The 12787-nt window shown below is 44.5% G+C and overlaps 1 protein-coding gene across 4 annotated transcripts in view; it reads right to left on the reverse strand.

Moving 5' to 3' along the window:
- Positions 1 to 8669: 8669 nt before the first annotated feature.
- Positions 8670 to 12787, reverse strand: part of LOC115138109 (protein phosphatase 3 catalytic subunit alpha) — a 97105-nt gene continuing 92987 nt past the window's right edge. For all 4 annotated transcript variants that reach the window (XM_065025490.1, XM_065025491.1, XM_029674607.2 and 1 more), the window contains one exon: positions 8670 to 10553. In XM_065025490.1, coding sequence (XP_064881562.1) covers positions 10363 to 10553 — 191 coding nt within the window. In that variant the 3' untranslated portion in view covers positions 8670 to 10362. The remainder of the gene's footprint in view (positions 10554 to 12787) is intronic.

The following is a 12787-nucleotide window of genomic DNA, read 5'->3' on the forward strand; positions in this document are numbered from 1 at the left end:
CTAAAATTTCTAAAAACCTGTTATGCTTTGTCATTATGGGGTATTGTGTGTATATTGCTGAGATAAAAATACAAATACTTTTTTTAGAATAAGGTTAACGGGTCTGAATACATTCACCGGAGGACTTCCGGGTTGGAGCGAGCCGGTCGCATCCGCGCTTCGGTCTGCAGGTTGTATAACTTTTTCATTACATTTCATTACATTTCATTATAGTACAACGGTCTGATTTGTCTAATCTTAGCAATTTCTTCTTAGCTAGCTACATAGTCGTCGTTGTATCAAAGATAATTGCGCAATTATCGTATTTCGTCGTCTCCTATCTGCCCAACACGTTCACCGTCTACCGTAGCACTGTAGTAACTATCACACTCAACTGAACGACTTGATTAGTGTAGTGTTAGCTAGCTACATAGTTGTCTTTGCTGTCTTCGTTTCCAAGATAATTGTGTAGTTAGAGTGTGTAGTCTTAGAGTGATTATCTTAATTTACCGAGGTTAGCTAGCCAGCTATTTTGTCGTCCTTAACGTAGGAGACACTCCTAGCTAGCCAATAGCCAGCCAACGTCTACTGAATAGAACTTTCGCATTCCGGTCGCATTCCGCTTCGCTCCACAGGTAGTATCATATTTTCATTTCATTTCATTACAGTCCCAACGGTGTGATTTGTTTGATCGTAGCTAGCTACATAGCTAGCTACATAGCCGTCTTTGTTTCAAAGATAATTGTGTAGTCTAGAGCGATTTTCTAGGTTAGCTAGCCAGCTATTGTCGTTCTCCTAACGCAACGTAACGTAACCAACACTGCTAGCTAGCCAGCTTGCCCCGAAAAGCAGCATTGTAGAAACTTCACACTCAACGGAACGACTTGATTAGGGTAGTGTCAACAACGCAGCTAGCCTACCTCAGCAGTACTGTATCATTTTAATCATTTTAGTCAATTAGATTCTTGCTACGTAAGCTTAACTTTCTGAACATTCGAGACGTGTAGTCCACTTGTCATTCCAATCTCCTCTGCATTAGCGTAGCCTCTTCTCTAGCCTGTCAACTATGTGTCTGTCTATCCCTGTTCTCTCCTCTCTGCACAGACCATACAAACGCTCCACACCGCATGGCCGCGGCCACCTAATCTGGTGGTCCCAGCGCGCACGACCCACGTGGAGTTCCAGGTCTCCGGTAGCCTCTGGAACTGCCGATCTGCGGCCAACAAGGCAGAGTTCATCTCAGCCTATGCCTCCCTCCAGTCCCTCGACTTCTTGGCTCTGACGGAAACATGGATCACCACAGACAACACCGCTACTCCTACTGCTCTCTCTTCGTCCGCCCACGTGCTCTCGCACACCCCGAGAGCTTCTGGTCAGCGGGGTGGTGGCACCGGGATCCTCATCTCTCCCAAGTGGTCATTCTCTCTTTCTCCCCTTACCCATCTGTCTATCGCCTCCTTTGAATTCCATGCTGTCACAGTTACCAGCCCTTTCAAGCTTAACATCCTTATCATTTATCGCCCTCCAGGTTCCCTCGGAGAGTTCATCAATGAGCTTGATGCCTTGATAAGCTCCTTTCCTGAGGACGGCTCACCTCTCACAGTTCTGGGCGACTTTAACCTCCCCACGTCTACCTTTGACTCATTCCTCTCTGCCTCCTTCTTTCCACTCCTCTCCTCTTTTGACCTCACCCTCTCACCTCCCCCCTACTCACAAGGCAGGCAATACGCTCGACCTCATCTTTACTAGATGCTGTTCCTCCACTAACCTCATTGCAACTCCCCTCCAAGTCTCCGACCACTACCTTGTATCCTTTTCCCTCTCGCTCTCATCCAACACTTCCCACACTGCCCCTACTCGGATGGTATCGCGCCGTCCCAACCTTCGCTCTCTCTCCCCCGCTACTCTCTCCTCTTCCATCCTATCATCTCTTCCCTCTGCTCAAACCTTCTCCAACCTATCTCCTGATTCTGCCTCCTCAACCCTCCTCTCCTCCCTTTCTGCATCCTTTGACTCTCTATGTCCCCTATCCTCCAGGCCGGCTCGGTCCTCCCCTCCCGCTCCGTGGCTCGACGACTCATTGCGAGCTCACAGAACAGGGCTCCGGGCAGCCGAGCGGAAATGGAGGAAAACTCGCCTCCCTGCGGACCTGGCATCCTTTCACTCCCTCCTCTCTACATTTTCCTCCTCTGTCTCTGCTGCTAAAGCCACTTTCTACCACTCTAAATTCCAAGCATCTGCCTCTAACCCTAGGAAGCTCTTTGCCACCTTCTCCTCCCTCTTGAATCCTCCTCCCCCTCCCCCCTCCTCCCTCTCTGCAGATGACTTCGTCAACCATTTTGAAAAGAAGGTCGACGACATCCGATCCTCGTTTGCTAAGTCAAACGACACCGCTGGTTCTGCTCACACTGCCCTACCCTGTGCTCTGACCTCTTTCTCCCCTCTCTCTCCAGATGACATCTTGCGTCTTGTGACGGCCGGCCGCCCAACAACCTGCCCGCTTGACCCTATCCCCTCCTCTCTTCTCCAGACCATCTCCGGTGACCTTCTCCCTTACCTCACCTCGCTCATCAACTCATCCCTGACCGCTGGCTACGTCCCTCCGTCTTCAAGAGAGCGAGAGTTGCACCCCTTCTAAAAAAACTACACTCGATCCCTCCGATGTCAACAACTACAGACCAGTATCCCTTCTTTCTTTTCTCTCCAAAACTCTTGAACGTGCCGTCCTTGGCCAGCTCTCCCGCTATCTCTCTCAGAATGACCTTCTTGATCCAAATCAGTCAGGTTTAAAGACTAGTCATTCAACTGAGACTGCTCTTCTCTGTATCACGGAGGCGCTCCGCACTGCTAAAGCTAACTCTCTCTCCTCTGCTCTCATCCTTCTAGACCTATCGGCTGCCTTCGATACTGTGAACCATCAGATCCTCCTCTCCACCCTCTCCGAGTTGGGCATCTCCATCTCTTGGATTGCGTCCTACCTGACAGGTCGCTCCTACCAGGTGGCGTGGCGAGAATCTGTCTCCTCACCACGTGCTCTCACCACTGGTGTCCCCCAGGGCTCTGTTCTAGGCCCTCTCCTATTCTCGCTATACACCAAGTCACTTGGCTCTGTCATAACCTCACATGGTCTCTCCTATCATTGCTATGCAGACGACACACAATTAATCTTCTCCTTTCCCCCTTCTGACGACCAGGTGGCGAATCGCATCTCTGCATGTCTGGCAGACATATCAGTGTGGATGACGGATCATCACCTCAAGCTGAACCTCGGCAAGACGGAGCTGCTCTTCCTCCTGGGGAAGGACTGCCCGTTCCATGATCTCGCCATCACGTTTGACAACTCCATTGTGTCCTCGTCCCAGAGCGCTAAGAACCTTGGCGTGATCCTGGACAACACCCTGTCGTTCTCAATAACATCAAGGCGGTGGCCCGTTCCTGTAGGTTCATGCTCTACAACATCCGCAGAGTACGACCCTGCCTCACACAGGAAGCGGCGCAGGTCCTAATCCAGGCACTTGTCATCTCCCGTCTGGATTACTGCAACTCGCTGTTGGCTGGGCTCCCTGCCTGTGCCATTAAACCCCTACAACTCATCCAGAACGCCGCAGCCCGTCTGGTGTTCAACCTTCCCAAGTTCTCTCACGTCACCCCGCTCCTCCGCTCTCTCCACTGGCTTCCAGTTGAAGCTCGCATCCGCTACAAGACCATGGTGCTTGCCTACGGAGCTGTGAGGGGAACGGCACCTCAGTACCTCCAGGCTCTGATCAGGCCCTACACCCAAACAAGGGCACTGCGTTCATCCACCTCTGGCCTGCTCGCCTCCCTACCACTGAGGAAGTACAGTTCCCGCTCAGCCCAGTCAAAACTGTTCGCTGCTCTGGCCCCCCAATGGTGGAACAAACTCCCTCACGACGCCAGGACAGCGGAGTCAATCACCACCTTCCGGAGACACCTGAAACCCCACCTCTTTAATGAATACCTAGGATAGGATAAAGTAATCCTTCTCACCCCCCCCTTAAAAGACCTAGATGCACTATTGTAAAGTGGCTGTTCCACTGGATGTCATAAGGTGAAAGCACCAATTTGTAAGTCGCTCTGGATAAGAGCGTCTGCTAAATGACTTAAATGTAAAATGTAAACTGTATGCTTTTTTTCTGTGGTATCGTTTTGGTATCATTTCGGTATCAATTATTGGGATGGTATTGAGTATTGTGATATTAAACCTGGTATCAGTATAGAAGTCAAAACACTGACACTGAGTAACTAAATCTTTACCAATAAGCAGTAAGGGTTGCTATTATTATTATTATTATTGTTATTAGTATTGCAGTGATTATTATTCAAAATGGTAATGGTAGAGGTAGTATGGGTAATGGTAGTAGTTTAATGGTGGTATTGGCTGTAAGGTAACAAATTGTGGAAAAAGTCAAGGGGTCTGAATACTTTCCGAATGCACTGTAATCTATATGAATTCGGAGGTCAGAAATGATTAAATATTAAAGCATTAGACCTCTCAATAAAGGCTTCAGTCATACAAAAGTTATACTTAAATCCAAACTGGTTCTCTAGCAGATTAGTATGAATGTCTCACCCTATGTTCAAGAATGGCCTTTTTCCCTTTATTCAGATTACAACCTCTCACTTTCAATGATTTGAAAACGAAATAATCTCCAAAATATCGCTATTTTTAAAACAAGACATAGAAAGTTGGTTGCAATTTCAGTTTAATCCACCAGAAAAGACAGAACAAATATTACAACAAATATTATGGTTAAACTCAAATATACTAATTGATTCTTATTCTTTCCCGTTAGCCTGTTTGGGATAGGGGGCAGCATTTTCACGTTCTAATGAAAAGCATGCCCAGAGTAAACTTCCTGCTACTCAGGCCCAGATGCTAATATATGCATATTATTAGTAGTATTGGATAAAAAACACTATGAAGTTTCTAAAACTGTTTGAATGATATAACAGAACTCATAGGGCAGACAAAAACCTGAGAAAAATCCAACCAGGAAGTGGGAAATCTGAGGTTTGTAGTTTTTCAACTCATTGCTTATCGAATATACAGTGTCTATGGGGTCATATTGTTCCTAAGGCTTCCACTAGATGTCAACAGTCTTTAGAACCTTGTTTGAGGCTTCTACTGTGAAGTGGGGGTGAATGAGAGCTGATTGAGTAAGGAGTCTGCCAGAGTGCCATGAGCTGATCACGCTCGCTCACGTGAGAGGTAGCTGCGTTCCATTGCAATTCTAAAGACAAAGGAATTCTCTGGTTGGAACATTATTGAAGATTTATGTTAAAAACATCCTAAAGATTGATTCTATACATCGTTTGACATGCTTCTATGAACTGTAATATAACTTTTTGAACTTTTCATCTGAACTTTCGCCTGGACTTGCCCGCGCCTCGTGAGTTTGGATTTGTTTACTAAACGCACTAACAAAAGGAGGTATTTGGACATAAATGATGGACTTTATCGAACAAAACAAACATTTATTGTGGAACTGGGATTCCTGGGAGTGCATTCTGATGAAGATCATCAAAGGTAAGTGAATGTTTATAACATCATTTATGACTTTTACTGACTCCACAACATGGCGGGTATCTGCATGGCTTGTTTTTGTGTCTGAGCTCCGTACTCAGATTATTGCATGGTTTGCTTTTTCCGTAAAGCTTTTTTGAAATCTGACACAGCGGTTGCATTAAGGAGAAGTATATCAATAATTTTGTGCATAGTACTTGGTATCTTTTATCAAAGTTTATTATGAGTATTTCTGTAAATTGACTTGGCTCTCTGAAAATTCGCCGGATGTTTTCGAGGCACAACATTACTGACCATAAAGCGCCAATGTACACTGAGATTTTTGGATATAAATATGAACTTTATCGAACAAAACATACATCTATTGTGTAACATAAAGTCCTATGAGTGTCATCTGATGAAGATCCTCAAAGGTTAGTGATTAATTTTATCTATATTTCTGCTTTCTGTGACTCTTCTCTCCGCTAGCGGAACCCCTAGCCCTAACAAGTTTTAACAGGACATTTGTAAATCATGCAGCGCCTTATGTCACCATTGCAGATTTTCGAGAAACAACAAATGTTGGTACTGTGGTATCCCAGGAGGTCTAACACGGGGGGTGGTAATAGAGGGGAGGTACGTGATGCGATGTTGGCTCCCTCTGCTGGGAGTACACAAGCTGGGCACCCCGACACGGATAGCTCCAAGTGGAGGTAATTAGGGGAAAGTGCCAACCAGCCGTGGAGGCCACATAAAAGGAGCACTGTGGCACACCGCGGGAGAGGACCAGAAGAGACCGAAGAGTGCCGCTATGAGTGTGGTGAGCCGGGACAGCTCCCGGGAGGAGGCCATGCTCTCCTCATCCACCAGCTCTGGGTTAACCCGGATGGCGAGTTATGTCATCTCCTGGTGGGCGCACTCCGATGGTTCCTGTACGGATCAATGGCATCGACACCAGTGCTCTGCTGGACTCTGGCAGCATGGTAACCCTGGCCCACCCACAGTGGCTCACCCGAGAGGGGAAAGATGAACCGGGGGACGAGGAGGAGACAGTGTCCTGTGTACAAGGGGACACGAAGAGGTACCCAACTGTGCCGGTGAGGTTAACCACCCCGAAGGGGGAGTGCCAGATGCTCGTGGGGGCTGTTCCTAATTCTCCTCGGTGGATATTGCCCTCTCCTCCAGGTACTGTGGAGGAGGGACCTGGGGAGGCACGCAAGTGAGGTAGGAAGAAAAGGAAAGGACGGTGGCCTGTGCAACCCACCCACCGCCACGAGAGGTGTCCACTGGGCCCGAGTCGGACTCGGAGGAGGGAGATGACCCTGTTCCGGCAAGCGAGCCACTGTGCGAGGAAGACCTCAGGCTCCCCTTTATGGAGGTGGAGGCCCCAGACGGACCTCCCGACATGGGAATCCTCACGGGTCCGTTCGGGATGGCCCAGTTAGAAGGCCCCAATATCCAGAATGCTAGAGGCCAGGTGATTTTGGTGGATGGCTGACTGTTAACTGGGGTAAGTGAGTGGCGCTACCCCCACTTCGCCATCGAGCGTAATTTATTGATTCAGGCAGTAAAGCACAATGGGGAGACAAAAGACTTGTTACTCATACCCAGGCAGTATGTTAGGACTGTGTTGCAGCTTGCCCACACCCACCTGCTTGGGGCACATCTGGGGATGGAGAAAACCAGGGAGTGGATCGGGAACCGCTTCCACTGGCCTGGAGTCAAGCGTGCCGTGGAGGACTACTGCCGTAGTTGCCCGGAGTGCCAGATCACAGCTCTGAGGGTACATTATAGAAACCCTTTGGTTCCCTTGCCCATTATAGGAGTGCCATTTGAGCGGGTGGCAATGGATCTGGTGGGTCCATTGGTATTCCACGGGAAATCCTGACGGACCAGGGCACCGCATTCATTACTCGTGTGATGAAACATGTCTGCAATCAATTACGAATAAAACAGGACCAGTGTGTACCATCCACAAATGGACGGGATTAGTTGAATGCTTCAATAAGACCCTAAAGCAGATGCTGAAGAAGTCATCAAGGGAGACGGGAGGAACTGGTACCAGCTGCTGCCCCACCCGATGTTCTCAGTGCGCAAGGTACCCCAAGCATCCACTGGGTTCTCCCCCTTTGAGCCCCTGTATGGCCATTGGTCCCGCGGACTGCTGGACCTAACCAAGGAGGTCTGGGAAGAGCAGCTGCCCCCCCTTCGCAGCATAGTAGAACATATGGATGAGGGAGAGGATGACGGCGATTTGGCCAATGGTGACAGAGCACATGGCCCAGGCGCAACGCGCCCAGGAGCGTATCTACAACCAGGGGGCCTAAACACGAGAGTTCCACCAAGGCGAGAAGGTCTTGGTGCTGATCCCTACAACGGAGAGTAAATTCCTGGCTACATGGCATGACCCTGGCTACGACATCCTTGAGTGGGTAGGCGACATCAATTACAAGGTCCGCCAAACAGGGTGGAGAAAACCCCTCCAGCTTCACCATGTGAACTTGCTGAAGAAATGGCACACACAAAATTGGTAAGAGAGCAACGCCTTCATGGCACGCCGATGACGCGGCCGGTCTTCATTTGATCGACTGTATCTTTGTCAAATAAGCACCAATCGGGGTCAAGTTAGCTCGATAGCCAATGAGCTTGGCTTTACGGGAGTATCCGGAAACCCTGTATATGTTGCAAATTGTAGGTGCTAACCTATTGTGACAGCATGCCTTTTCCTTTTGGACAAAAATTACAAGAATATTCAGAGTTATGAAGTTATGAAAACTGGTTGTTTTGCAAATATTGAACTTATAATATGGCTACTAATAATGGAACAGCTACATCAAAGTCCCATTTACATCAAAAATTGAGATTTGGTTGTAAAAAGCAGAATTCTCCTTTAAGCCAAGTCTCTTAAGTTCCAGTGACTAGAGAGATACATGCTTTTTGGGAGGCAGCTATGAAATCCAATTTATGAAATAAATAGTATGCTAGATATAATCATTTATGAAGAGCTCATTATGAATGTTTTGGCGTACACCATGTAATCATCATTAAAACATTTCCAAAAGTGTATATATTTAGGATGTAATACATTTTTTATTTTTTATGTTTACATTGACTTGAAATCTGAGAATAGGAATATACCACACACAAATAAACAGTTTCATTTAAGTTGAAATACATGCACATTTTTTATTAAACAGTAATATAAAATACTTTTTCATAGTTGAGTGCATGCTTCATCTGCCAACTGGTTTGAAGTTAAATTACAAAAGCAAGGCTTTATGTCGTGTAGTGAATTACTTGGGCACTTAAGCAGTTTAAAAAAAACAAAGTTTTTTTGTTTTATCTTAAAGTATTAAGCAGTAACAAACCTGTAACTGATATACAAAGCAGAGTTCCAAATAATAATAATAACATTATTAATAATAGTAATTAAATTACACTTTCTGTGGCACGTTTACAAAACAGAACAAACATTTCTAACCCGTTATATGGCACTAACAGTTATCATGCATTTTGAGTTCCACATGTAACCACAAACCTCACAAGAATGGTCAAACATGCTAAATCTGACTGTGTGCACTTACAAGTGCATGTTAAAAATATGATTCCTTTTCCATCTCAGATAGTTAAATGTTTCAATTATAAAAGAAGTTGAAGGCATATAAAGCATTATCATGGTGTTAATTTAATGAATGCCGATATACGTTTCCAGTATATATTCACTAAGCGCACTACATTTAAAAACAGGCCTCCGTAGCCAAGGCATTCAATTCATTTATCCAATCCTTTGTTTCATTTTATAAAACATGCATAGGCAGACACTTTCAGTTGATTTTTTTTTTTTTTACACAATATAGGTTCTTTATGTTTACTTTGTTCGCAATACTTTAAAAAGAGAAAAATGAACACTCACAGAATTCCAGCAAGCCACAATAAAATCTATATTCCCAAAAAAACAACAAAAACATATTTGCAAATAATATATAAATGTAAATTCCAGTTATGAAACTCCCAAAAAATAGGTATTCATCACCAAGGTAATAATTTGCCATTTTCCAGAAATCTGGGTCAAAAGCACACACCAAATGAACCTGAGGTAAGCATAATCTGTACAAAACCATAAAACTTTAAATTTTTGGGGCATTTAAACAATGTTGCAACATTCTTTTTAAGACTGCCTAATTTATTTCAGAGCTATTTTATAAGAGTAGCAAAAAAAGTTATTAATAAATAGTCCTTACTTAATTTGTACACCCTTATATGTTAAAAACATGTTTTTTTATGTTTTGCCCTTTTTAGTGCTGTATTTTGTAAACGTACAATAGTTAGTAAGAAGTTACACAAAATGTCCATATCCAGTAAAACCGGGCTCTCCAACCCTGTTCCTGGAGAGCAACCGTCCTGTAGGTTTTCACTGCAACCCTGTTCCTGGAGAGCAACCGTCCTGTAGGTTTTCACTGCAACCCTAATCAAGCGTACCTGATTCTAATAATTAGCTGGTTGATAAGCTGAATCAGGTTATAGTAGTTACAACTGGGGTTGGAGCGAAAATCTACAGGTGGGTAGCTTTTCAGGAACAGGGTTGGAGAGCCCTGCAGTAAAATGAGCTAGGGGCTTTCATAAATTCTCTCTCGCTCTCTCTCTCGCTCTCTCTCTCGCTCTCTCTCTCGCTCTCTCTCTCTCTCTCGCTCTCTCTCTCTCTTTCTCTCTCTCCCTCTCTCGTCTCAGAATCAAGCACGTCATCACCAGCTTCGAGGAGGCCAAGGGCCTGAAAAAGTGAACGAGCGATAACTTTCCGTAGTTCGACCCACCCTGGTCGCCACAGACTGCCACCACCAGCCGTGGTGGAGCGTGCCCCTTCACTGGATGTTGCTGCTGTCCTTGGCGTCTGTGCCATTGGTCTCCGAGGACAGAGCCTTGTTGAGGGAGTTGAGGCTGGCGTCTGAGGGGAGGCCGTCCCGCCTCGGGGGCATCCGCTCGTTGATGCGGTCCAGGCCCTTGGCCTCCGCAAAGCTGGTGATTTTGTGCTGGGGCGAGAAGCCCTTGATGGCTGGAGGATGGAGGGATGGAGAGGGGAAATGGAGGGAATGGGTGATTTAGAGGAGAGAAGTAGAAAAGACATGTACAATATTTAATAAGGTTACTTATTTCTGGTTCAGAAGCACAATCAGTGTGTTTTGGTTGCCTTTGGTTTTGTTCAGAGTCAATAATTAATAGTGATAGCAATCAAGTCATGTGATGACAAAATAATGAATTCCATACAACGAATAAAAATCCATTTGTCTGAAATGGTTGACTATATAAACCATTGCACTGAATGGAAAAATCCCTTGATGGTTGTTAGCATAGTAGAGGCTTAGTAGACCAACCCACAGAAACCACAGCATCGACATTTTAACACTATAGTTATTTGTGAGAAAAATATATTTCTATACTATGCTTCTCTCAATAGTATCACGCCAATGTGCATTTCATCTGCTTAGTGTTTTCCTAGAAACAACTACAGTAAGAATACAAGTTGGGTGCGTGTATTTATAAGTATGTATATAACTTAACTTCTTCATGCAGAGACATTTTGAACACTTAAATGATAAATTCTATCTATTTTTATTCTCATCTTGTAATATCATAGGTATGAGCCATCCCATGTAGTTTTCATTCTGCCTTTTGAAGACATTAGAGAAGTATAATACAATCAAAATGAACAATTAATCAGAGTAAATTACAACACAATATCAACACCAATTACCATATTATCGTAATTATATAACCCGAAAGACAAATGGATTACATAATTCTACTGAAGAGGGTATGTCTGGTGCTGGAGGTAAATAGGTTTTCATTGTACCAGGAAATATTTACAAAAGTAAAAACACGGCTGATATATCACATAATTAACTCACAAGCAGAAAAGTATGTACACTCCTGGCCAAAGGTTTTAGAACACCTACTCATTCAAGGGTTTTTCTTTATTTGTACTATTTTCTACATTGTAGAATAATAATGAAGACATCAAACTATGAAATAACACATGGAATCATGTAGTAACCAAAAAAAGTGTTAAACAAATCAAAATATATTTTATATTTAAGACTATTCAAATAGCCACCCTTTGCCTTGAAGACAGCTTTGCACACTCTTGGCATTCTGGGAAAATACATGTGCAAATTATTCAGTGTGAAAGTGAACGTGGAAGTTAAATAGTGTAAAAAAAAGAAAAAGAAACTGTAAAAACAACATCTGGCAACTGATGCTCTATCAAAAAATAAACCTGAAGATACTTGACTGCATATTTCAAAAAGGCACAATTGAAAACACCTGAGGACCCCCAGGACCAGACCACCCCACCATTGTACTACACAAACAAAACAAAAGGACCAAGGAAATGGAAAAGAGAAAAATGAATGGAAAATAGAGAGTGGGGCCCACATACACTGAAACATACAGTATACCACAGAAAAAGTACTACAACAGTGAGACTACGCTCACATGCATAGACACTACTACAAAAGGTACTTGTTGCTAACCACTTGTTAAGCCTGCTCAGAACATGCAACAAATTACTAAGGGACAAGGGGGCTATAATGGTAGTCAGCAGTTACATTTTCAGGATATCCTTTTTCTGGATCAGTACAATTTGGGAGGAATTAGCGATATTATTAAATTATGGGTGTGGAGAGAGGGGGCTGATGGGTCTTGCAGTTTGTGTTGCTGCATAGTACAGGTCAGACACAGGTTATTAGCAGCTCAACAAAGAGAACAGGACACAGCAGGCCCACAGAGGAACCACATGGAAAAATAAGCTAAAAGAGTCTCGTCACTGATGCACGTCATCCTCTAGGGGGCGCTTATGAGGAGTCGCTGAACAATTCCAACTTAAATAGCAGCTAGCTAGCAAATCGCTATTTAGTGCGTAGTTGAGCTTGTTCTTTGTTGCGTGGCTTTGTGTGCCCATTTTCTTTTTGGAGTTGGAGGCCAATTTGGCTTTCAAAGCCTCTGTTGGAAAAGCAAATTTTGTTCTGATTTGTTTCTATCTCACGTATATTAGTGCCAAGACAAAGCACAACTGTATTAGTTGTTTCAAAGGGGGACAATCAGATCGGTCTTTCATAGGAAAACTGAGTGGGTGGATGAGTTGGTGTAGGGGCATGGGGCGTTGTATGAAGTCACAGGTGTGACATAATATCCTGCTGAGTGCTGTTGTTTTTCAGACAAACGTATGAGTGGACACTACTTAGTGGAGGGGATACTGCAAAACAATGTACATACAGACTAAGCTGAAAA

This window comes from Oncorhynchus nerka, linkage group LG12 (genome assembly GCF_034236695.1).
Source record: "Oncorhynchus nerka isolate Pitt River linkage group LG12, Oner_Uvic_2.0, whole genome shotgun sequence".
In the NCBI taxonomy this organism is placed as follows: domain Eukaryota; kingdom Metazoa; phylum Chordata; class Actinopteri; order Salmoniformes; family Salmonidae; genus Oncorhynchus; species Oncorhynchus nerka.